The sequence below is a fragment of the Antedon bifida genome, chromosome 5 (genome assembly GCF_963402885.1).
Source record: "Antedon bifida chromosome 5, ecAntBifi1.1, whole genome shotgun sequence".
NCBI classification, from domain to species: Eukaryota; Metazoa; Echinodermata; class Crinoidea; order Comatulida; family Antedonidae; genus Antedon; species Antedon bifida.
Genome location: NC_136230.1, coordinates 11114899 through 11142024, shown reverse-complemented (window position 1 = coordinate 11142024; position 27126 = coordinate 11114899). Strand labels below are relative to the sequence as shown.

Here is a 27126-nt window from a genome sequence, read left to right as displayed (position 1 = left end):
CGCCATATAGAGGTACTATTCGCATACATTGAGTGTGGGTTTGGCAATTCCATGTTAAGTCATTTGGTCAATTTTACAGAGCTGGATGACAACTTGGACAAATAAAGTAATGGAATGGATAATCTACATTAAACGTCCTAGGTCTTTGCAAATCGCAAACTTTGTTCCAATTGACTAAATGCTTTTTATGTTTTATTAAAATTGAATATGGATCAGTAAAGGCGAACCCATTGATGGATGTATATATTGCTCAATTTGCTGACCTGTTGTGCCTGCAAGCTGAGTGGGTTTGGTAGAGGTAAGCTGGAAGGAGCACATGGAAGCAAGTCCAGAGGTGATCCTGGAATATTACTGTTTTTTGCCTCTCCTACATTGATCCAAACTAGGGCACTAGGACATTGTAATGTGACAGTTTGTACAATACTGCTGAGGAAGAGCACGATTGGTCGATGCTGTGCACAGTTAGTGAACTCGGAGAAAATGATTGATAATGAACTTGGAGGTAGTGCATTAGCTTGAATCCTGAAAGAAAGAAAACAAAATATTTAGTTTTAAAAACTCATGTCAGAATGGATATCGCTTGCAATTATGTTATACAATTAGATTGTTAACACAATCACAGCAAAAACACACAAAAAACAAGCTGCCATGGAGGTCCATTGAATATGGCTACATAAAGTATCCAATCAGATACAACAGTTTTAAGTCACACCCCCTCTACACCAGTATACCTTCATTGGCATGTAAAATACAGGCAAATCATAGATTAAAGAAATAAATTTGATAACTAATCAATTAATTGATATTTTAATATTAATATATTTATAATATTTATTTACGTTACTGTACAGCTAGCTTACAGATTATAAATCTAAAATATTAACTTAAACAAATAATTCCTATAGACATTGAGAACTTTATATGTTACTTATTTGACAGATCGTATTTTATTCTCTTGAACAACATATAACAAAACTTCCTTTAAACTTGAATGCAAACCACTCAGGACTCATTCACTTTTGTTATACATTAAAACCATCAAGGAAGGAGTTTATAAACAAAATCAGTAAACAGTATAAACATCCATAGAGCTGACATAATCTCGTGCAGATACCAAATTAAGTGTGTAAACAAGGAGGAAATAGTATGGAAATGGTATGAGGAAATAATTAAACAAAATAATATCTATGTATGAAGTGGATGTTTTGGCCCATGAAACAACTATTGAGTTGAATTTTAATTTATCACCCTATTCTAAATCCACAACAGAAGGAAATAATAGAGTAACAAGAGCAAGTTTTGTTATTGTTATAGATGGGGAATTTTGTTAAAAAGAAGCATAATGTTTTAACAAAAGTGAAAGAGGAAAACTCAGTAAGGCGTAAACAAATGGTTTCCTTTTGAATTAACTAAATTTTTCACTGCAACAATGAATGGCTCTAGTTTGTTTCAATGTAGAGGTTTATGCAGTCATTGAAATAAAAGAGTGTATATGATTTATCCATTCGCACAAAAATAATTGTTAAAAATTTAAAGAGTATACAAAATGCAGTAACTGTAGTATTATGTAAATGGGGGAATAACCTGTGACTTGCAGCCTACTGGGCTGAATTACGCACAGGTGTGGATGACACATACCACAAATTTCTTCTCCCCTAAAGTCCCTTCGTGTCAAGTGCTGCCACCAAACAGCACCCGTTCGTCTGTCCACAATGACAGGGGTTGAAATATAATAAATTTAACATGGAACATTCACTTTCAATGTCTTCTACCTAGCCTAAGTTCTATTTTAAGTTCTTCCACCCAGCCTAATTTCAGCATAGCACCCACAAAAACCCATGGGTACCTGAAAGTACTGTTTTATTTTCCCCACCAACCTTTAACTTATCTACGCAGTTATAAAAGTTAAAACGTGTTTATTGTCCAAGAAAATTAAAATTACATTGCAGCCAGCAGCTACTGGCATTTCCAAAACCTTTAAATGTTTAAATTAAAATAAGACAAATTCAAATAGACACATTTGAAATTTAATCTCATATGAGGCTTAGATAGCCTGTGCGGTGGTATCATAAGGATTTAAACGTATGGGCTATGATTGGTAATCAAACATTTTAACCACCAAACACTATAAATTCTAGTAGCTTAACACTTTGACTGCCAAACACGAGAATCTTCGTGTTTGTCAACACAACGCTTGACTGCCAAACATGAAGATCTTCGTGTTTCGCGTTTTTTTCCAGGTTCTAACTGAAAAAACCTCTGGTGTTAATTATCAATAGTAAATTTATATATATATGACAAGTGATTACCTGTTGGCAGGGCTTAACAAAGTTGGCGATTGCGGTGGGTTACAAGCATCAGAACAAAAGGTAGCAAGTTTACGGCAACAGAAGTAAGCCAACCTTCGCGACAGAATTTGACCTTTACAAAATTCTTCCACATACTACAAATTAAAAACAAACAATATACAGCACATTTAAAATATCATTACATGAAATTAAAATTGAAAAAAATATGAAAGTTAATTTGTGAAATTATTTATTATTTTGAGATTAGATGTGTAATTTTTTTTTAAAATCACTAACCTGCATTACTATTGGCAGTACAAGACGTAGAATATTGTCATCTTTAGGATTCACCTTTTCCACCGTTTCAACGAGCCATGATAAATACTCATGACAATCCAGCATACATTCCTGTAAAAGAAAACCACATAATTTTGTTATTAAATACACTGTTACTTGAATTCTTAAAATGTTGACCTTAAAACATAAGTAAAACAAATGTATCATTAAAATTACTCAACATGTGACCCACAAGACACATAGGTCCTCCAAGCCCTTGGGTTAAGGTATAGTTACTGTTTGTGTATCAATCTCTCAAAGTGTAAACTAGACTAGTCATAAATCATAGAAACAAAACATTCTTTTGTTAAACAATTTTATTTTTTCAAACCAAAGTGAAACCTAATCTGGACATACTAAAACTTCTTCACCAGTACTGATATGTATTGACAGAAATGCAAATTGATAAAACTCTGTATCAATTGGAACGTTGCTAATGCTTCGGTATTAGGCTTAGTTATTTACTTAAAATTGGCTTCACGGAAATTCTCTCTAACTTTAGTGGGTAGATCACCAACTTACTTGAGTAAATATCTAAGCCTATATTAAAACCCATATAACAATTTACCTAAATAAAATTGCTCTACAGGACTATAGTAAGCCACATTTCATTATTACCTCATACAAGTATCTTGCTAGAGTTGTCATGTAGTCCCACATCTTGTGTGCTGTGTCACTGTCAGTAATCGTTGGCGTCTGAAGCGTTGAAACAGGATTAGGTCCACTAGGTGTCTGGTGTGGATCAGCAATCTTGCTTAAAATTTCCTTGAGAAACCTTGTAATCACTTGGCACCACTCTGAAAAATAAATAGAAGTTGCTGTCTTTTTTGTATAGTAGAACCTTTAGGAAACTCCTATTTAAGAATCATATTAAGACACTTTACTATAAAGTGAATGAGGGGTAATACATCTTACAACACTATGGCCAACTCCTATTCTGGGTAAACCCCCCGTCAGTTTTGGAGAAACACTTTCGTGGGTCCCTGGGGTTGAGGTGTCCTCTTCATAAAGTTCTACTGTAGTGGCTACAGGTTGATTATCTCTGTTTTAAGCAGTTTTATGCTGGTCACATGAACTTTTGAGATTGCATGACATTTGGCGGTTATGTGTCCTTATCAATCCAAGGGTTCTGGGTCCAAATCCTGGTTCTACCCCAATACCAGGGTATTTCTTAATGCCAAAACATAGGTGGAGTCGGATCATCTTAACCTGAGCCATTTAATCTTCAATAAATTTTAGTTGATGTTGTTTTACCTGATGCCATATTTATACCATCTTGAAGAAACAATTTCATAAAAAACATTTTATTATAGGAAAATGCAATTACTTCAATTACCAATGGTAACTATATAAAACAAAAAACATTATAATAATTCTGCTAATATTTACCAATAGATGGATCACTCTGTGCACGTTTTGGCCTAACTTTAGAATCTGTAATAGCTTGTGTAGATGCATGGGTCATCTTAAGAAGCCATGTAGCACGTATCATGGGAACTTGGTGTTCTGCAAGCATCCGGAATATTTCTTCCTTGCGGTGAAATAACGGAACCTGCAAAAAATCAGCCAAAAAAAAAACAACACTATCAAACTGAAATATTATTGCATCCACAAGCCGATATTGATAAAGTATTGGATTTCTCATATTTGTACCATTTAAAAATAGGATTTGATCTCAATGAGCTCCAGGCAGTACCAGTGAAGTATTGGTAATCTTGGACCTGCTATAAAATTAAAGGCAACTGGCATGGAACAAATAACAATTTTTCAATAACTGAAAATGCAAAAAGCTACCATTTTTGGTTTACGAAAACAACAATCAGCTTACTTTCTTAGCAAGTATGGCAAGTGGTCGTATTCCAGCCAAATCTTGAAACCAAGTATGCATACTACTAGTGTTTCTTTGTGTAACCTAAAAGTTAAAAAAATTCATTGGTTAAAATTAATCAATTATAAAAAAAAATTCCATACAGTGGAAAATCCACAAACTGTGCTGAAGCTTAATAATCATTGTGTACTACTAATACTGATGGAACTGGTCTCCATTTCAAATGATTTCTACTAGCAATACCAGAGAATTCCATACAGTATACTTTGCTCAGGCATACTTGGGGAGGCCGCTTCAATTTTTGACTGAAGGATGCCTGAATGAACTAATACAAAATTGTTTAATTAATCACTGTGATCAAGTTTTTGTATGTTTTTATTTTGTAACTTACATTCCAAAAATTTTCCCTCGATACCAATACTTTCCTTCGTCCGCCATCTTGCAGAGTGTTTAACTTTTGTTTCTCTGCAACTATGCCACTGAAATATGTGCCAAACTGCAAACATAAAAACCATACTGTACATTAAATTAAACATAAGTTGATAATGATATCTTCAATCAAAATTTTTTTTTAAATGCACAAAATACTAGAAAAATAATTTATTTACAAGTTAAATGAAAGCACTTCGAAACTGAGTGAAGTACTTTTTTTTTTGCCACAGAGGACGCATGGTAATATTTTGGGCCATGTTACAGTAAAAGAATACAGAGGGCTTGCTATTTAATATCTTGTATGAAAGATACAGGTAAGTAAGATATTAATAAGCTTTTGTGACTGACCAATATATGAATTTTCCTGCAAATTAATTGGCATGTTCTGTGTATATATACCTTCAGGACGATAACTTAAAAATTGTGAACGCTATTGTGCACGCACAAACAAACAAAGCAAGTACTATAAAAAGTAGTAAAAAAAATAACAACATTCAGTAGTAGTAGGATATGCTGAAAGAAGCTAATGTTTTCAATTTAAATTTACTATTTAATTAATTTTTAACATGTATAACTATAAATTATTGTGTTACCTTAGCATGATTAATGTGACTATTTCTGGCAGTCCCCGTCTGAAGAAAAAAAAATGTCATAATCAAGAATTACATAATATTCCATATTAGTATTTAATAAAGCATTTGTTGTTGTTGAATAGGCCACCTTAATGCCAAATAAAATAATTAATTTTGACAACACAATTAAATATCAAGAAGTGATAAAATACAGTAAAAAGTGTAACAAAATGCTTGGTAAATCTAGGTAAATCATGGAAGTCAATGAATTCTACCAAAAATAGAAATATGTTATAATAATTATACAGTAATTGTGTTAGGGTGGAGTTTATTTTAGGGAGGAATTAATTCAAAGCTGGGTGTTTATTTTTTTATAAATACTGTATTTTAATGACAGTATTATCTCAAAATTGTGTTAAAATTATTAGGCCTATTGTTGTATTTATAAATTGATGATGTTACCAAATACTTTACTTACCTCATCAGAGAAGCTGGGCTGATTAGTAAAACCTTGTTTAACATTGCTAGTTGTTAATTCATCCTAGAAATAAAATACAGTAATAAATTCAAAACCCTCCAAGCCTACAGTACAGTAGCCAAGACCATTTTTTGGGGGGTATATTATTTTTTCGAAAAATCTTCAAAACAAAGACCCTACTGTATATAACACAATATTGAGAAGTTTTACAATCCCTTACATTAACTAGTGTTGAAAAGTTTTTGTTGAAGGTTTGTTAGCAGTGAAATGTGCAAAAAGTCACATTTGTGCAAAAATGGCACCCTCAAATGTACAAATCTGTAAAAATTTTTAATCCAATAATGTGCAAACATCACATCGTTGAAACAGTTCTTATGTTAAACTTAAATGTGCAAAAGAAATTCTAAAAAAAATGTGCAAATCATTTCCTATAACAAAAATCAGTTGTATCAACATCAGGATAATAGTAATGAAGTAGGCATGGTATAGGGATGAATATTGGTATAACCTTGGGCGAATGCAAAATGTTATGCACAACTTAAAATTAAAATAAAATAGTACAACAATTTTTCGTTGTGAAATTTGAATCTGCACAACACTGTGTATTTGCTAAATTTTAATAACATGTTAATCTTTTATTACTATCTTTTTAAACACATTGTTTACTTTTATTTTAAATTATCTGCGCAATTTTAATCGAGTAAATTTGATTTAAATTGCGCAAGGAAGGAAATCTTCGATATTATATTAAACGCTATTGAAAAGTTTTTGTTGGGGTCTCTTTTTTGGAGAACAGAGACCTCCTAATAAATAGGCCTAGGCTAAAGTTACATTGAAAAGCCTTAAACAGTTTTGTTGGGCTGTCTTTTTTTCCCGAGAAATCTTGAGAACAGAGCGGCCAGCCGAGACCCACAACAACAAATTACAAGGTCAAGGATTCCAACAACAAGCAAAGAAAAGTATATAATTATAGATATTATATGGCCTAATAAATATTATTAATAATATAGCCTAGGCCCAAGGTACTATAATATAAGGTTTAATTAGACTTCGTTTCTCTCCTAGCTAGGCCTAGGCCTAGTAAACTAGTATAGCTTACTTAGCCTAGCCTATAGATAGGCCTAGCCTAGGCCTAGCCTAGAATATTTCCAGTAATTACTAATAAAAGTATGTTCAGGCAGGTGCTTCACGAATAGGCCTAAATGTAACAGTAACTGGTTATTTACTTCTTTTTGTTTTGGATCTTGTGGATAAACATCTGGAGGTCCCAATCTTGGTCTTTTTAATGGTCTTCCTTCTTGATGTTTATAAGACGCCATAATCATTAATCACAAAATCATCATTTACAATGGGACGGACGGGGCCGGGTCATCAGTGTAGCTAGCAGCAGCGAGTAGTTAGAGAGTAGTGGCTTGGCTAAGCCTAGGCCTAGCTGCTCTCTCTTTGCTTGCCACCTGAGGGCGTTTCATTGTTTTGCGTATCGTATGCCAAAAGTTGTAGACAGTACAGTATGCACTTAGTACTCTTTAAAGATGTATTGTCCCTTGAAACACACAAAAAATGAAGGTCAATTTATACTAAATTTTAATTGGCCATATCAAAGCAATATTAAAGTTATTCACTTTAAGTCTAAAAATCAAGCCAAAAACAACAATTTTACGTAATTAAACAACTAAATTAATTATTACATTTCGTCTGGAATTGAGTCGCGAGCGAAAGTAAACAAAGATTTCAAACCATGAGTATACATGTAACATTATGCATGATGTTAATTAGGATTGTTTACAACTTGTCACGGTTGAGAAGGTGTTTTCACACAGGTCGCGAGGAAGTTTTATGATTATGAATACAGAGTAGCCAAACAAGCGCATTGCATTATGAGATATGTTTTGATCGAAAACTTTGACTGGAAGTCAAAGTTATTTTTTGAACCAAAAAACGTCTGTATTTCAGTTAAATGATATTTTCTCCGACTAATTTTTGGTGAAAGTTAATAACTATTATGATTGTTCAAAATTACCCATTTTTTCGAAATCTTTTTATTTTTAGTTTTTTGGAATTTGACAAAGGGACAATACATCTTTAATGTAGACCATTGTAAGTGTTGTTTGTCTGGGAATTGTTTTTCTAGAAAAGTTCTGTTTCACTTTTCACTTTGTTTATATGGCTTTAGCATTTCATGACCACTGTGTGCTTCAAATAGGCTAAACAAGTTTTTCATTTTTAGAGCAGCACAAAACAGGAAGTCTTGTAAGGTGAAACTTTGAATGAATAATTAATAATTAAATGAGGGTTAGAAGTAGTAGAGTAAAGAATGGACCTGAATTATGATTATGCCTATTTAAAAAAACGAAGCGAATAATACTTGAAACGTATTGTGTGTGGGCATATATTACATAGCCTTTCCTCTGACTTACGGTGCTATGCTTCCCAGAAATTTGATCAATTTTGTCCAATTTGTGCACACTCTTCAGAATTTTACTGTTAGAAATGACATGATGATTTACAGTAAATTTTTTCAATTTATCTATTAAACTGATTGAATGAAAAGAATAAATAAATGGCAAAATGGTCCCAAGAGAAAACGAAATTAAAGTAATCACAATATTGCAGTGACTCGTATATTTGCATACAAGATGTATAATGACAATAGGCCTACATTCCTGAATCTCTATGTTTGGTTAAATCCGACCTGTAGTAATATTACATTTCTAATTTTTCTGACTAGTTTAGCAACATCCAAATTACAAGAAATTGAGGATGAATCATAATACATTTATTTTTATATCATAATAAAAATTCTACTAAATGTGTCAAATAGAATTATAGTTACTGCTGTAACTGCAGTAGAATAATGTTGAGATGATCTCTTATGAATTAAATTGAACCGTCTTTCGATATCTAAAAACAGAATCTATAGCAAAACAAGTCATATGCTTCTGATTTTGAAAGAAATTAGGCCAACTCTTTATGTATAATCATTGAAAGGTGACTACTCCTGTTATGATCCGTAAGCACACAAAATATTGATATACAGTCACGTGTTTTTCATTGGAACCTTACTCTATTATACTACCTTAGGTAAACAATCCTTTTAATTCACGGCTATTATAGTACAGTACCGGTGAACTGGTATATTGACGTTGGTGACTTATTCTATTCAACAATGATAATCATGGAAAAACAAACATGAACGTACACGGAAGTTATATGCACAATTATAAGAATCAAACCTTCTTTTTATAAGCTGCAGATAGCTACATAAATGAGAAGACAATGTCTGTAATTAATTGTATTTTGCTAGTTGTATGTGGTTTTCTATACTCGGCAAAATGTGAAGGTTAGTAAATTGACATTGTTTTATTGTTCTTGTCTGTATAATATATGATCTGTAAGTAAATAAGCATTACAGATTCATTGTAGGCCTATTACTTTAGACTTATCCATTAGAAAGTTAACTATCCGGACACCTACGATGTCGTCTATAGACAAACTACTACCACCACTACCACTCTCTTCTGCTCTTAGACAATTACACCCCACTCAAAAAAAAAATTACATTTTATTTCTAGCCCATTTTTATAGAGGACGTTCTCTATGTGAAATTCGAGAAATGGTTTTTGGGTCACCTGTATAATATAGGCCTATATGTTTGTCACGTATCGGGTTTAGCTTGACTTACCCTGGGTGTTTTGCTTAAATACTGATGTGTCTGTAAATCATTTATTATTTGCTATGCTTTCTGTCATAATCAATTGGCTGTGACGTATCAAATCTTTGTATGGCTACCCAACCCGTCTTTGTTAATTGAGAAATAACAAATTCAAGTAATAATCTATCTATATAAAGTTACCGTACGTAAGGGTAAAATTTGTTAAATCGCGCGTTACTTCTAGAATATACTCGATGGTATATAAAGTTGATTCATACTTTCGGTACTGATTTTAACCACCTGATGTAACCATGTTTACTAATTAAATTGAGTTAGATAATTAGTTATTGACGATTAAAACGAATTTAGGTTCAACGATTTGCCCCAAATAGGGGTGTTTTCCGATCGTGGTATACACTGCCTAATGGATGTCCATCTTGAAAAATACCCTCACACAATAATACAAGGATGCTTCGCAGATAATTGTTTTTAATAGCTGAAAACCGGTTGAACAGTTGAAGGCAGGCCGATTTTCTTTAAAAAAATACTATTTTGATAGATTTAATATACGTTTATACAAACGTATTGATTTGCGAAGAATGGAACATTTCAATCTCCCAGTCTCCCAGTATAAATATTTTGTATAACACAAGTAGGTACACCTATGGGCCCTAGGGCATAAACTTATAAAACATTAATTGGTCGCCGTTTGAAGCACACATTTCTTGCTGTGAGTGTGGGTACTGTTAAATATATAAACAAAAAAACTTAATTAACTATAGCTTTTGCAGTGTGCTTCTCTACATTTTTATTAATTAATAATTTACAAAAATAAAAACGTCGTAGTGGTGTATTGTTACATGTACTTTTACTATTTCAATCAAGTTCAACGTACGTAAACCTTTATTTCCATTTCTTTCCTAAACTATTACAATAATAATAAATTATTAAGGTACTTTAATAATGTAGGTAAGTATTGAATTTCAAATAATTCATTTCGATAAATATATATTTCGAAGCTCCTTATTGTTGGACAGCGCGTAAACAATAAGATGTGGAAATTGGGCTATCAATATATTTCTGAGGTTGAAACCTATAACTTTGTACTTACATATCAAGAAATATCCCAGATCATTTTCACATCGACCAAATCATCAATAAAGGTAATAGAGTCATTGCTTATATAAAGTCAATTATAGACCGATTTGAAAATTTTAGTAGAATTTTTTATGGTGACATTTTATGGAAAACAATTGCTCTTCCTACAATAAATTATGCTTGTTCAGTGTGAGTCAGCCAAAGCAGGAAAGAAATTGATACAATTGAGTCACTTCAATTACAAATGGCGCGGTACATAAAAGCTAGTAGAAATACACCTAAAGAGGCCTTTTATGGGGATTTGGGGATTTAGGGTGGGTTCCAATTATTCAAGATATATCTAGAGTCAAATTTATTAATTATGTAATGAACATGGATAAACACCGTTGGCCTAATTTTATGCTTAATACGTGTCTAAGTTCAACTACAAATGTAGAACCACGCTATAAAATGATCCCCAGATTTGCTAAGACGTGTGCGTCTATTAATTTGGACATCAATTCGATTTTCGAAACTTCCTACTTTGGCAATGACCCTGATAGTCATTGGGTTAAGAGATTTAAAGAGGTGATGCATGACACAAACAGTGCATTTTGGAAAAGTGAAACGCTAAGAAAGTCGTCACTTCAGACATACTCTCTTATTAAGTCTAATCCGTGCCTTGAAAAATAATGGATTGTACAGACATTCTAGGTGCTAGCCTCAAATTCAAGCTACGTTCTAACACCCTTCCTTTAGGTCACAGGAGTTGTAAGTGGCTTCCTGATTATGATAGGTATCTGTAAAACGTGTAAGAATGGTTTAGAGGACATTCAACATTTTCTATTCACATGCAACCAACTCAATGGCATAAGGATTGAAGAATATACCAAATTAGAATATATGTTAATCGATGTCAATCATTTTAGATGTATGGGAAGATTTATATCTCTGGTGACCTGAACACCAAATTAAATGTATTAGGTGGAACTGATAACTACTATTATATGTATGACGTCGATTCCATATCAAATGTCTTTGATCGTTACTGTAAGCACTATGTTAAAAGAGCATGTTGTCACAAGTGACATAATGTTGTATATATATTTTGCTAGTTCATTCTTACTTTCCCTTTGTTTTCACTATTTGAACCTTTCTTTTGTTTTAGGAAGCTATTGTGTGAAGCCAGTGGAGCAGAGTATTTGTGTTGCAGAGAAGGATTGTGTGGAGGTTGCTGATTGGAGGAGAGGTGTAAGAGTTAAGTTAGTGTGTGAGTTGCTGATTGGTGGAGAAGGATAAGGTGGTGGTATGGGTATAATTGAGGGAATTTTGAGGTAGATGGAAATTGAGAGGAGACAGAGAAGGAGGGCTATGTTATGTTAAGCCAGAAAGGGATAGGTGAATATTGATATGAGAAACTAAGACGTACAGGAGAAGAAGTAATTGAATTATGGTGATATAGAGCTGAAGCAGAAAGGAAATAAAGTGATATACATGAAGTTAACAAATTGTGAGTTGGAAATAATTATGGTGATGTAGAGCTGAAGCAGAAAGGAAATAAAGTGATATACATGAAGTTAATAAATTGTGAGTTGGAAGTAATACTATAAGGCTGTACTTAAATGTAGAACTGTTAATTGTTGAGATTACTGAGGATTAATTGAAATTGTGAATGTAAATTGACGGAAGAAATAACTGTTGGAAACAGCGAAGTAGGTGCATTTAAAGAATTGTTTGGAAATATTGAAGAGTAACTTTACGTAGAAACGGAGAAAGAAATAATTGGTCGGGGAGCGGATTGCAGTACAAAACGACATCAAGAAACATTTTAACTTTGTATTTAATTTATTTATATGTCAGAAAATAGTTGCAGTTTGAGAAGAATTATAATTGGGAGTACCAGCAGAACGGGAGCAGAGGCGTGGGAGTTGTTTAGTTGCAGAACTTAAACTTTAACTTTTATCTTTCTAATTTGTTTTCGGGTCAGCGTAGGAGAGAAGGCAAGAAGGAACAATATTGTGGACATTTATTATTGTTTAATTATTCATCTTGTGATATTATTGTTTTTGAAAGGGGGGTTTCGGGGATTTATTTGACAATAAGAAGATTGTTGATATTTTGTTTGGAAGGATTGGGAAATTTGGGGAATTGTATAAAGTTTGTGGGGAATAGGAATACTGTATCATTGTTTGAGAATTGGTTGGGTTTTTTTTGTGGGTTTTTTTTTGGGTTTGGATTATAAAAGAAAGAATTGTTTGTCAAAGATTATTATTAAATTTACTTTTTACATTTATATGTGTACAGTTGTGGCTATTTACCGTTGTTTACCGGTGGTTACCAGAAATTACATGTCCGAAAGAGCCGTAGTTGCGGCTGTGTGACACATGTCACACAGATGTGTTGTTCTGAGCGAGTAATATTCATATCAATCTAAATCAAACTAAATGATTGATATCTATCTCATTATAGGGTTAGGTCTACATTGTTGTTGCCCAATTTATTTTATATTGTACAGTTCCTAACTTATTCTATATGTGTATTTCTTGTAGTTTTGAATTTTTAGGTGTCAGTGGGTTTCCTGCTGCTGTAGTGATAATTATCAATGGTATTGTAGTTACTGTAGTCAAATTGTTTTGACATGTTGACCTACATCGACTTCTTATTGTAATTGTTGTTTACTATATCATGTTTTTTTTTGTATATTTCTTATGGATGCACCTTCCATTTGGTCGAGTGCCACTGTTGTAAAAGTGTAAGCTCCAAATAAATTACTCTATAGTAGGGCTAACAATGATCAATTGAAAACTAACAAAGCATATCATCAGTACACGGAATTATTTGTAAAATAATATTAATATTCGTGTAAAACATTCCAAGCTGAGAGCATCATTATCGAGTGGACGATATGTTCGTAATTCAGTATTTTTTGTTAACATTAGGATTTCTACTAAATTTACATTCAGTTAAAGATGTATTGCCCCTTGAAACACAAAAAATAAAGGTCAAAATATTCTAAATTTAAATTGGCCATATCAAAGTAATGTTAAAGTTATTCACTTTAAGTCGAAAATTCGAGCCAAAAACAATAAGTTTACGTAATTAACAGGTAAATTAATTTGACTACATTTCGTCTGGAAAATCGTCGCAAGCGAAAGTAAACAAAGATTTCAAACCACGAGTATGCATTATGCATGATGCTAGTTAGGATTGTTTGCAACTCGTCATGATTGAGAACGTGTTTTCACACACATCGCGAGGAAGTTTTATGATTATGCATACAGAGTAGTCAAACTAGCGGGTTGCATTATGGGATATGTTTTGATCGAAAGCTTTGACTGGAAGTCAAAGTTATTTTTTGAAAAAAAAACGTCTGTACTTTAGTTAGGCCCTAAATGATTTTTTTTTTTTTTACAAATTTTTGGTGAAAATAAAAAATTGGGTCATTTTGAAGTATCATAATAGTTATTAATAACTATTATGATACTTCAAAATGACCCAATTTTTAATTTTTTTTTGGAATTAGTCAAAGGGACAATACATCTTTAAATGTGAAGGTAAGAAAACACATGTTGTCGTGTTGTCTTTATCGGCGAGTTTGAATCTATTTGCTTTTTATTTCATTAAAGGGCATTTCAATCCTAGGCCTACTGTACCAACTTCTTGTTCAGACCCTGTTAATTTAATAATACGAAAACGAACTTTATAAATGATTACTTTTTATTTTTCTTAACTTCTTAATATCTGGTTCTGTCTTTCAAGTAAATTTTAATTGTCTATTTACCAAGTTTCAAAATCCTGGAATCCGCTTATCATTGTCTAAGTGTCCTTGCCTTCAACCCGAACAATCGATCCCTCTGAATACATCCTTCTCAGATTGACCATTTTCCGTGACGATTGTGTTACACAGGTAGGGTCACTTACTTTATGTGTTTTCCATCAAGACATAATTGATGTTACAGCAGTACTGTTTTTTATTGAAAATAAAAATCCAATTTGAACCAATTCGCAGTGTTTGAATTTAACGGAATCTTTATCCTAAATTAAAACTAACCGTTACACGTCTCCCAATAGATGGAATCCATCTACTTAGGGAAACAACAAATACAGTAACACTATCATGACTGTGATATTTGTTCGAATAGAAATGAGAATGAATGACAGAATTGATTATGCCTATGTACTATTTTTATTACTATAATAACAAAAACAGATTTATGTACAGTATTATTGTATGCTTCAAATTGGAAACTCATGTATGACATGGCGCACGGAGGCCTACTTAGCCTACAGTATTGATTACTTGTTTTACATTAAACCAAATAATTTAGGTTTTTGTTTTTTTTAAATTTTGTCACAGATCCTATACTTGACATAGCAGGTTATTCAGATCGACCACAAGTTACAACTCAGGATGCAGTAATTTATGGTTATACACTGGAAGGTGATCGTACAAAGGACATTACAATAGGAGTACTAAATGACGAACGAGGACTAAACAATATAACTTGGACCACAACCTCACTAGATGGGAACGTTTTTCCAACTGATACTGTAATAGGAAGATACGAAAAAACGGGATTCTATAGTATTAAAGTTGTTATTGACTCGACTAAAATACCAAGCCAAGTTGGTGTATTTTCAATTGAGGCAAAACTGAGAGATGTTTGCACAAGAACGGCAATTGTTATAATTCGTAAAGCAGGTAAAACATTCAATTGCATTGTTAAAGCGACTGCTTTATAATATTATTAATAATGATAATGAATGTAATTTAACAAATTTAATTAACACATTTTCAATAAACATTAGACAACTGGCGGCCGCCAGATGTAACAACTCTTAAAATATAATTAACTAGTGGCCCGAACGGGCTTCCGTATAAAACATAATTTAAGACAATTAAAAATGTAATGTGAAACCATGTTAGTTTCCAGGCAGTTTGTGTATACATTTTGCTTATTATTGTAGTACAGTTTATAATCAAATACATGTTGTACGATAATTAATGAATAGAATTATATAAAAAAATATATAATTATTTATTATAACGTTTTTTTTGTCAATATCATTTTTAGCTAATATCAATATTTTGAGGAAAACAATGACGGTTAGCGTTGGTGATTCTGTCACCATACAGGCTGAATCATCAGCACAAGTTGATGGTCTCAAATGGAGACGTAATTATGGTAATGTCATATGGAACAACACACTATCAATCAACATTAAGAATATACGAGCACAGGATGGTGGCGTATACGAATGTTTCCAGGGTAATGCGCCTGACGGTTATAACGGGATCATGAGACTGATTGTAAGAGGTAAAACGCTTGGATGGGTTGGGTTGTAGAGGAGGTTTGTAAATATATTTAATAACAGTATATCCTTTTGTAAGTAAACCAGCAGTAATTCTGCATAGCAGGACTGAAAAAACGCTAACAACGTTTCATCAGCGTTTTCGCCTTCATTTTATTTAAATCTTATACCAAAATATTTAGTTTAACATTTTATAATTCCATAATATTTAACATTAAAAAAATGTAATAGTTTCTCTATGTACATAATTATTATGTATTGGCAAATACAACAGCTTCATCTAACTGTTATTTATAAATACCTCATTTACCAGTGATTCTGCAAACAACGTGTAGACTCACCTTCTAATTTTCAACTTAAAGAACATTCTATATTCCATGTAGACCTTGGGATTTTAGAAAACATTCTTAAACTATCCTTCAACAAAACCTTTATAAACCTTTTTGGCATTTTAATACTACCTATTTTCCTTTCTTTAATATAATATAATACTTCTGCATAAATATACTTCTATGTGATCATACAATATATTGCTTTTATTAGGTAGGCCTATTTTTGTTTTCGTTGTGTGTCCACTGGTTAAAATAACATAAATATTTCAGATTGCCCATCCCCAAAGTGGAATCCACCAGCTTGTGAAATGGATTGTCCAGTTTGTTACAATGGTGGCGTTTGTGATGACAAAACGGGATTTTGTATTTGTACACCTGGATTTCAAGGAACACAATGTGAAACAGGTATTTGTTGACGTTTCTGTACGTATTTTGTCTTTATATTTTGGAATAGATTAAAACTACATTCAATCTGTATTTTCGACAGGACCCAAATATTCGATTAGTCTGCCAAATCAAAAAAACTCGTATAGCTTTAATAATTTTGATTCGCAGATATATAAGCACACCCGTTTAATTAACAAGTACTTATGCATGAGGGTGGATGGGCAATGCAATCTTATTTAAGTGTAATTTTTGTTCCTTTTCAGGCTTTGCTTTTGTTGTACGTCCTCCATCTTAATAATGTATTTTTCTTTTTTTTTTGGTGATTATGATTAAATGAAGATTAATTAATTGATACAAAAACATTTAACATTAACCTTATTTTATCATTAGCCAATTTTCTTGAATCGCTGGTTAATGAACTAGATGTTGTGTTGATTTTTATCTATATATATAAATTTACGTAAGGACACAATTCGGTAAATCGCGCGTTACTTCCAGAATTTTTACTCGATGGTATATAAAGTCGGTTCATACTTTTGGTACTGATTTTAACCAGCTGATGTAACCCTGTTTGCTAATTATGATAATTATTGACAATTAAAATGAATTTAGGTTCAACGATTTGCCCCCAATCCGATCGTGGCATACACTCTCTATTGGATATACCCGCACACATAATACCAGGATGCTTCGCATTTACCTATCTCCTTCTACAATAATTGTTTTTTAATAGCTTGGTTAAGCAGCTCGAGTACAGCATCATAAATATTTTTAAAATACTATTTTAATAGATTTAAAGATTTATTGTTGAAACACAAACAAGACCAACAGCCATTAAGTCGCGTGCTACAATGCATAGTGATACCGGACCGACAGACAGACCGACAGACCGACAGACCGACCGACCGACCGACAGACAGACAGACAGACAGACAGACAGACAGACAGACAGACAGACAGACAGACAGACAGACAGACAGACAGACAGACAGACAGACAGACAGACAGACAGACAGACAGACAGACAGACAGACAGACAGACAGACAGACCGACCGACATAGTGAACTATAGAGTCGCGTCCACGTGACTAAAAATTAAGGTCAAAATATTCTAAATTTAAATTTGCCATATCAAAGTAATATTAAAGTTATTCACTTTAAGTCGAAAATTCGAGCAAAAAAACAACAAGTTTACGTAATTGACAGTTAAATTAATTTTATTACATTTCGTCTGGAAAATCGTCGAGAGCGAAAGTAAACAAAGATTTTAAACCACGAGTATGCATTATGCATGATGCTAATTAGGATTGTTTACAACTCGTCATGGTTGAGAAGGTGTTCTCACACAGATCGCGAGGAAGTTTTATGATTATGCATACAGAGTAGCCAAACAAGCGCGTTGCATTATGAGATATGTTTCGATTGAACAAAAAAACGTCTGTATTTTAGTTAAATGATTTTTTTTCGACTAATTTTTGGTGAAAGTTAATAACTATTATGATACTTCAAAATTACCCACTTTTTTCGATATACTTTTTTTTTGGAATTAGTCAAAGGGACAATAAATCTTTAATATACGTTTATACAAACGTATTGATTGGCGATGAATAGAACATTCAAATTTCTCAGTCTCATACTTATTTGGTAATAACACAAACAGGTAAATGTATGGGCCCTTGGGGTTAAACTTAAAACCTTCAGGTCTAATACAATACTGTAGTTAGATATATGTAATGTATAACCAATTTTTTCTTTTGTATTTATTTTGATTGATTTTTGATCAAAATTTACCAAACATTTAGTAACTTTAGTTGAAATGAATTATAAATGTAATTTAGATCAAGTAATTTGTAAAAAAATTATAAAATATATGAAAGAAGCTTTTCTTATGAGAGCATAAATGCCTCATTAGGCCTATGTATTCATCATACTGATATCTGATTATTCAATTGTTGTAGTTGAGACCTTTTGTCAGATTATTTCTATGGGTGTTTGAAAATAAGACCAAATTATTAATATAAATTTCATATTTATAGGCATATTTTGGAATAACTTGTCAATTCAAATGATAGAGCTTACTCCAAAGAGTAAAAAAGACAAAACATTTGAAGGGCAAATGTCTTACTGTGACTGTGGGTACTGTGTTAAATATATAAACATATATACAAACAAACTGTATTACTGATAGTTGCTTCTAAACGTTTGTATTAATTAATAATTACAAAAAAAATAAACGTCGTAGTGGTGTATCGTTACATGTACTTTACTATTTCAATCGACTATGACAGTATTAAATCGCAAATGTATTGCTGTGTTTAATGGTATATATTTATAAAAAATGAGAACAAATATTTCGTTACTAAGTGGATAAAGAATATATTTAAAAATTGTTCCTCTTTGCACCCATCTTCTTCCCCATCCCTCAACCCCAATATTACATACAAAACACAAATTTCGGAAGTAATTCCCAGGGTGCTAACTACATGACTACATAAATCACCGTGTCTATTAATCTTTCCTATAAACGACATGTATTAAAGTCCTTTAGTGCGTACATTTGAAATCGTCAGTTATACTTAAATTACTGTGTACTAGATGGTACGCTCGCTTCGCTCGCGTTCCATCTAGGGCGTGTCGACATATGGTTCTCGAATACACAGTAATTTCAGCGTAAACAAACTGGCGATTTCAAATGTACGTACCGCAATTTCGATTTAATACTTTGTTAAAACTGCCCCTATTATATTCGATTGAAATAGTAAAGTACATGTAACGATACACCACTACGACAACGTATATTTTTTAATAATTATCAATTAATACAAACGTTTAGAAGCAACTGTCAGTAATAAAGTTTGTATATTATGTGTTTATATATCTGACAGTAGAGCCTATCCACAATCACAGTAATACATTTTATTTGTATATATTTTTATAATTATATCTAACAGTACGCACACTCACAGTAAGAAATTTCGATTCAAATGACGACCAAAAATAGTTAATAGGTATTTACAGTATTGTCAAAGTATTGCAAGTTTATTCTCCAAGGGCCCATAAATTTACCTATGTGTTAAATCAAGGGCTCATAAATTTACCTACTTGTGTTAAACCAAACAGGCAGACTGAGAGATTGGAATGTTCCATTCATCGCAAATCAATACATTTGTATAAACGTATATTAAATCTATCAAAATAGTATTTTTTTCTTCAACATTATGATGCTATACTCAATCTGTTTAACCGGTTTTCAGCTATTAACAAGGCCAACAGCCATTAAGTCGCGTGCTACAATGCATAGTGATACCGGACCAACAGACAGACCGACAGACCGACAGACCGACCGACCGACATAGTGAACTATACTGACCGAAATTACTGAACATGTTTAAAAATGTTGAAATGTTTAAAAACATTTTTATTTTTTTAATTTACACGTGCGTAGCCTGTCACTTTTGACGTGCTCGTATAACGTAATTTCGAGTTAAGTAAGTCAAGAAAACAGAAATCGGGCAAAAAGAGTGCGCAATAACATTTAACGCGCAGTGCGCGCGCAAAAATCTGCGCAGTCATGGCAATTTTGTAAACGCTTAAAATTGCCTGAAACGTACTCTTATTTCATCGAAAATAAATTTTGAAAATTTTAAGCGCGCGTACGCATGCGTTACATGCGCTACGCACGTAATTGTATTGCCATATGATGATTTATGCCCTGAAATTTATGAGTACCAAATTTTATTTAATTGTGATTCATGGTTGTGAAGATATGATTACAAACGTGATTTCGTTAAATCGTGCGTAGACCGCGTACTTTTTTATTGCGCACCGTGAAAACATAACCACATCGATTCCTGGCCATAAGGAATATTCTGTGAAAAATTGACTTAGCTAGATTAAACTGATATCAAGATAAGTTCAGAAAGCGATAAAACGCATAGTGATACCGGACCGACAGACAGACAGACAGACCGAAAGACAGACCGACCAACCGACCGACATAGTGAACTATAGAGTCGCGTCTACGCGACTAAAAACAATTATCGTAGGAGGAGATAGGAAAATGCGAAGCATCCTTGTATTATTATGTGCGGGTATTTTTCAAGATGGACATCCATTAGACAGTGTATACCACGATCGGAAAACACCCCTATTTGGTGCAAATCGTTGAACCTAAATTCGTTTTAATCGTCAATAACTAATTATCTAACTCAATTTAATTAGTAAACAGGGTTACATCAGGTGGTTAAAATCAGTACCGAAAGTACGAACTAACTTTATATAGTTACTATCTAGTAACAATTCTAGAAGTAAGGCGCGATTTAACGAATTTTGCCCTTACGTAAATTTATATTTAGATTAGAGAATTATCTGTAGCCACGACCTAGATGGCACGCGAGCGAAGCGAGCATAACATCTAGTAACACAAATTAAACACTTTTACAGAGTAGAATTTTAAATGATGGAATTGAAATAAGTCGTTATTAAAATTACTGGGAAACAAGGCCATATACATGGCTGCAGTCGCGTGCTCAAGTTAGTGTTTAACGACCGACATTTTTTTCATAGCATGCGGCTATAACCTGTGGGGCCGTACTTGTGGCATTAGATGCTCTAGTAATATACACTCTTGCAGAGGTAAATTGGTCTGTCCTCCAGATCCTGTTGGCTGCAGCTGTACTGCTGGATACCAAGGATTGGATTGTAGTGTAGGTAAATAATGACTAATGTATTTAATGTATAGCAACAATAATATCAATCTTTTTAAATACATGCTCGCTATCAATTGAACAGTAACATAAAATAACATAATAATCTGAAACACAAATACTAATATGTTTCTGAACAATATTGTTATTACATCACGTATATTTATCCGACTTAGTTATATTCATATCATGAATTCATTACAGTATAACTCCTATTAAGGGGCACCTCTGGGACCCAACAATTGTCTCTTTAACATGAGTGTCCACTGAATAGTCTATATATATATATTTATCGAAATGTATTATTTGAAATTAGTACTTTCTTTTTTAATACCTTATTCATTTGTTTTATTGTAATTGATAGAAAGAAAGAAAATAAATGTTTACGTTGATTGATTGATTGAATAGAGATAGGGTTAGCTTAAAATAATATTTATTGCAAGCAAGTTTGAACTTTTTTCGTGTCTATTTACTTTTTATCAATTTTCCTACTTGAATATATTACAATGAATAAACTTGAATTGAGTTAAATTGAATTCATCAACATTTCAAATAATTTTTATTTAACTGTAAAGTTGTGAATATTCTGAAAATTACAGGAGTCTCTGCTGTCTTTGTATTTAGGCCTCTGTTCTCAAAACGTTATGTTCATGCTTACAATGCTTACTAATGTAACAAGTATTATGTATTATTATGTATTAAGATTGTCCTGCTGGATATTATGGTGCCGGATGTCAAATGAAATGTAATTGTGACAATTGTGACAATGCAATAGGCTGTGACCATACATCAAGTTGCTTTGAAGGATATGAAGGCCCACAATGCCAAGGTATTTGTATTTTTGTAAAATAAACGTTTTAAAGAGATAAAGTTAGTTTGTTTTGTTTTGTAGCTTAATGTATTACATGTTATATACGTTAACATTTGAACTGAGCTATAGTTGTCACTGTTGTGTCACTCGTCGGATATTTACTGGTTGATATTGATATAGACGTGTTTTTTTACAAGCTATATTATCAACAAAGCCATGCCCGATGGGTTACTTCGGTGAATTGTGCAACTACCCATGTCATTGCAACAACTCTGATACTTGCAATCGGGATGTTGGAAGTTGTGATGATGGGTGTGATGAAGCATGGGCTGGACCCAACTGCAGTATTGGTACGCATAGTCTTTATTTAAAATCCAAATTATGGTTAAATAATTATAACAATAAAAATTCTTATAGAATAACGTCGCTTTGGCTTGGTTTAAACACTTGATTTAAACAATTAATGAATAGTCTAAATATTTTATATGGACTCATATATGATTTGTTTCCAGTCTAATGCTTATGTGTATGTCTTATACAGTTTTCACTGTGGCCAATTTAACCACTTCTTTGATATTATCATTAAGCTTTACCGTACTTGAGCGAGCCGCCAAGAGTCATTAAACAGATGGCAACATCCATTTCTTTTGACGTAAACTGGATCTATGGTGCAGATTATGGAACAGAAATCATCACAGAACATCAACTTTGGTACAGGTTGAGTACAGCTGCCGAATGGAATGTTATTTGTAGCAGAAACACTACTATTGTGAACGTAACCGGACTTAAACCTAATGATAACGTTGAATTCTACGCTCGACATTCAAGAAACGTTTATGATACAGAATCTACTGGTCCAGCAAGTCCGCAGGGGGAAACACAAACATTTTGCTCCGGTAACATGCTCTATTTCTTACTTAATTCGCTTGCTTCATAATAAAATCTGATAGTGTTATACTATGAAGAATTGTAAACCTTTATTTTTACTGATAACTATTTACACATGATAATATAGTTTATTTTGTTATTTAAAAAAAGTTTGTTTACTTAGCCATAAATAACTATTATTGATTCAAGGAATAATTAAAAAAAAACAAAAAAAACCAATGTTATGCCTAAATAGAACGGTTTATATACTTATGATAATAATATGATAAGACTTTAAAACGTCCTTTAATATCGTATGTTACTGTAGCTTCATACGGTACATTATGCTTAATTGTTGCATTAATAATATTCGTTTAAATTAATAGAACCACTGATTTCGCCGAATATATTATTCACGTCTATTTCTGGAAAAGAAATTGGCATCAGCATTCAGGTAAACATAATTTAAAGTTGTTTTAGATTTTTACTTTGTGAATTTAAACCAGTTCTGTATTTTATTTAACAAACAAAAGTTGGAATAATAATAGCTTCCCTGATAATAGTAATAAACTACAAAGGCAACAAAGAGAAGAATAACTAGAATTTAATTCGTCACTTTGACGAATTATAGGTGATCATTTTTATAATTTTATTGACATTAATATTAATAAACATGCACGTATGTTAACATACAATCGGAAAATGTTGATGTATGCCATCCTATTATACGCTTATAGTGCTGAGTTTTGCCTATTCATATGCCATATACATTATATACAGTATATACTGTACATCTATATACAGTGTAGCATTGGTGAAATTACGGACACACATCATGATCTAACTTTTTGGTACTGATGACATTATGAAAATAAACTTGTGGATACCAATATCGAAAGATAACGAATTGAGCAATAAAATATAACAATTGTAAGAAAATTTGGCACGTAGAAGCGCGGTGAGCGCCCTTTGAAATTTGTATAACTTTGACGAAAGAGATGAAAAAACTACTTTTTTGCTTCAACTGGCCATATGATAACTTCATAACATTCGATAGGCTTAATTTGTATATGCATTCATATCTACATTTCACCAGCTCTCATAATAAGCTATAAACATCAAGGTCAACTTTAATTCAGAAGACCTGTAAGGAATTCAACTATACGTTGCAGGTGAAATTACGTAACCACCGTTATTCAAATTTTAAGACGTGATGACGTCATCGAAATGAAAATATTGGCAACTCATGAGTAACATAATTAGTTGAGGTAGAATATATTTAAAATAAAAAAAGTCGAGCACAGATAAGCGAGTTACGCTCTGTTGAATATGGTGGTCTATGACAAAATGGGAAAAAACCCTATTTTAAAAATTCATGTGGCCAAATGATGACGTCATACCATTTTGTATGTCTAATGGGTATATACATTTATATCTACAACTCATTAACTTCCATAATAAGTTTAAAAAAATGGGGGTCATCTTCCATTCTGAAGAGTTATATTCATTTTAAAAAGGCCTTATTTTTTACCATTTTTAGCACTTTTGTACAATTAATGTGCGCATTTTGTCATTTTTAACGTGCTCGTATAGCGTTATTTTAAGTCGGAATGGACTCAAATTTAGTGAATGTACTAAGTAAGATGACTAGGATGCAATTTGTACAAAAAATTGGTATTTTTTAAGCTTTCTATGTACGCACGCGCAAAAACACGTTTTTGCGCAGTAATTTTTTAAAACATGCAAATGGCCTAATTTATGCTCTAAATTGATCAAAACGTAATTTTGAGCTTTTTAAATTTTTAACGCGCGATTTCACGCGAATGACCTTGAAACGCGCAAGTTTTTATTTGCTAATATTTTTACCTTTACCTGAAGTTTACGTGTAGTAAATTTCATTAATATGTGATAATGAATTATGGAGATATGATTCATAATGTGATTTCACAAAATGGCGTATAAATGACGTCACGGTTCAGTGATCACGCTGAAAAGCTTATTATGACTAAGTTACAGTATTTGAAAGACATTGTGAAATTTTGGTAATCATTGACATTTAACTTTTTGAGATATTTGTTACACAAAAATTGTACAGAAAGAATAAAAAAAAAAATAATAAAAAAAAAAAAAATTAAGATTTCATACAATAACAATAGGTGATCATTTTATTCTAAATGATCACCTAATAACAGATATTTATAACAGCATTTTATTTACATTAAATTCACTCACCAATCTGTACCCTTAAAAACACCCTATTTAATTCATCTTTAAAATGGGATTAGAAAGTATAGAAACCAGTTTGCCTTTCTCACCTGTCTGATAGGTCTGCAGGAAATGAATAACAGTACCACAATAAAGTAAATTTAAATTTTTTTAAAACGTTATAGGCCTACCACTGATGATAAATGATGATAAAAAACATTAGAAAATAACAAAAATGTTATAATAATGAAAATAATATGAAGATTTATGATGATATTGATGTAAATAAAATTGCTGTCAAAAAATGAGAAAAACAATAACAGTACAAAATGAAAAGTACCGGTCTTTATATTATACTTAAACTTGAATAATTCGGTAGGCTTCTGATTAATGTTACAGGTGGCTGATGACAGTAATGAGAACATCCAATGTGACGACATTCTACTTTATCAAGTTCAAGTTAAATTACCAAATGAGGAAGTACACATTGCCAATGAAACAGACAGCGACAATGCTTTGAATTTTCAAAATCTATCGGAATGCGTTGAACACAGTTTTAAAGCAAGATTAGTTAATAATGAACATTTTATTGGACCGTGGAGTGAGGATTATAATCAACTAACAGCACCGTCAGGTATTTTAATTTTGCTGGCAATTTTTGTTTACTGAAAAAGTAATTACACGTAGGCCTACATAAATTGGTATGTGTGTTGAAGTGTGTCTTACTTGCTTAGTGTCAATCACCTGTTTCAAGCGTATTGTACTCGGTTCTTTATTTCGATTAAGACACTGGTTAGCTTAATATTAACTGGTCGTTGTAATTTTCTTTATTAGACAACACAATAGGTTATTCAGAATTAATGTAAACTATAATTGTAATTTATTTTATGGAATAAATAACAAATTCGGATAATCACATTTGTACAGTTTATCAAGAAGTAGGCATAATAGCCTAATGTTAACTTTTTTCTATTATCATTTAGATGTTTGATTTTTTCCCTCTGCATCGATTGAGTTTGAAATAGATTAGAACAATAATACTATATGAAATTGTATTATTTAGATGCAAAGTTACAAAAACACACAGCCGAGGAACGATCAATATTTATATCATGGAATGAATCAAGATGCAGCAAAGAAGTGGAAAGCAAGATAATGTATCATTACTCACTTAGCACAGAAATTAACAATCAAGTAGGAACTACGGAAAAAACACAGCTTCTATTTGACAACGATATACAACCATGTACTACGTATACATTTGAAGTATCTGCATCATTTCAAAACGTCACTGGTCCTGCCGACAAAATGATAATGACAACACTGACTGCATGTAAGTTAAACAATGAAAAAAAAAACCAAACAAAACAATTGAGGGGTATAGCAATTATAGTATATTTAGTTAGTAATTAATTATGTAGTAATCAGTTGAGATAGCAGCGATGTTTGTTGTAACAATGATTTGTTATTAATTTTTTTTTTTGGGATGGTTGTATTTGGGAAAAGTTGAACTCTTTTTACGCGACGCAACAAATTAGGCTAAATATATATAAATGAAAGCATAAGCTCAGAATGAATTGTAGCCTATTAAAATTTGTCATCACCAAAGCAAAAATAATTTCAAGACAGAAGCTTACTTTTAATATAATGAAAACGATTTAGGAAACTAAATAGAATAAATAAACATAAAGGTAAAAATAAAATGTATAATAATGCCTAATTTGCATAAATTGAAATATTTAAATCAAGGTCTATAATTCTATTATGATAATGTTTGGTGGTAGAGGTTTTTGGTAATTTGGTAATTAATTTAATGATTTCAAGAATTAACATTTTAGATAA

At 32.2% G+C, this 27126-nt stretch overlaps 2 protein-coding genes across 3 annotated transcripts in view; one reads left to right on the top strand and one right to left on the bottom strand.

The window, feature by feature from the left end:
- LOC144842615 (mediator of RNA polymerase II transcription subunit 12-like protein) overlaps positions 1-7300 on the bottom strand; it is a 35351-nt gene extending 28051 nt beyond the window's left edge. For both annotated transcript variants that reach the window (XM_078699071.1, XM_078699072.1), the window contains exons 1-10: positions 7161-7300; positions 5935-5997; positions 5478-5516; positions 4844-4948; positions 4453-4536; positions 4014-4176; positions 3243-3421; positions 2586-2696; positions 2310-2443; positions 264-522 (exon numbers count right to left, since the gene is read on the bottom strand). In XM_078699071.1, coding sequence (XP_078555197.1) covers positions 264-522; positions 2310-2443; positions 2586-2696; positions 3243-3421; positions 4014-4176; positions 4453-4536; positions 4844-4948; positions 5478-5516; positions 5935-5997; positions 7161-7259 — 1236 coding nt within the window. In that variant the 5' untranslated portion in view covers positions 7260-7300. The remainder of the gene's footprint in view (positions 1-263; positions 523-2309; positions 2444-2585; positions 2697-3242; positions 3422-4013; positions 4177-4452; positions 4537-4843; positions 4949-5477; positions 5517-5934; positions 5998-7160) is intronic.
- Positions 7301-9210: 1910 nt separating this feature from the next.
- The window catches only part of LOC144842621 (receptor-type tyrosine-protein phosphatase T-like), a 59798-nt gene continuing 41882 nt past the window's right edge, over positions 9211-27126 (top strand). Inside the window, exons 1-11 of the mRNA XM_078699080.1 lie at positions 9211-9274; positions 15021-15365; positions 15739-15981; positions 16579-16713; positions 21262-21405; positions 22105-22230; positions 22410-22562; positions 22800-23108; positions 23466-23533; positions 25684-25918; positions 26348-26617. Of these exons, the coding sequence (XP_078555206.1) occupies positions 9211-9274; positions 15021-15365; positions 15739-15981; positions 16579-16713; positions 21262-21405; positions 22105-22230; positions 22410-22562; positions 22800-23108; positions 23466-23533; positions 25684-25918; positions 26348-26617 (2092 nt within the window). The remainder of the gene's footprint in view (positions 9275-15020; positions 15366-15738; positions 15982-16578; positions 16714-21261; positions 21406-22104; positions 22231-22409; positions 22563-22799; positions 23109-23465; positions 23534-25683; positions 25919-26347; positions 26618-27126) is intronic.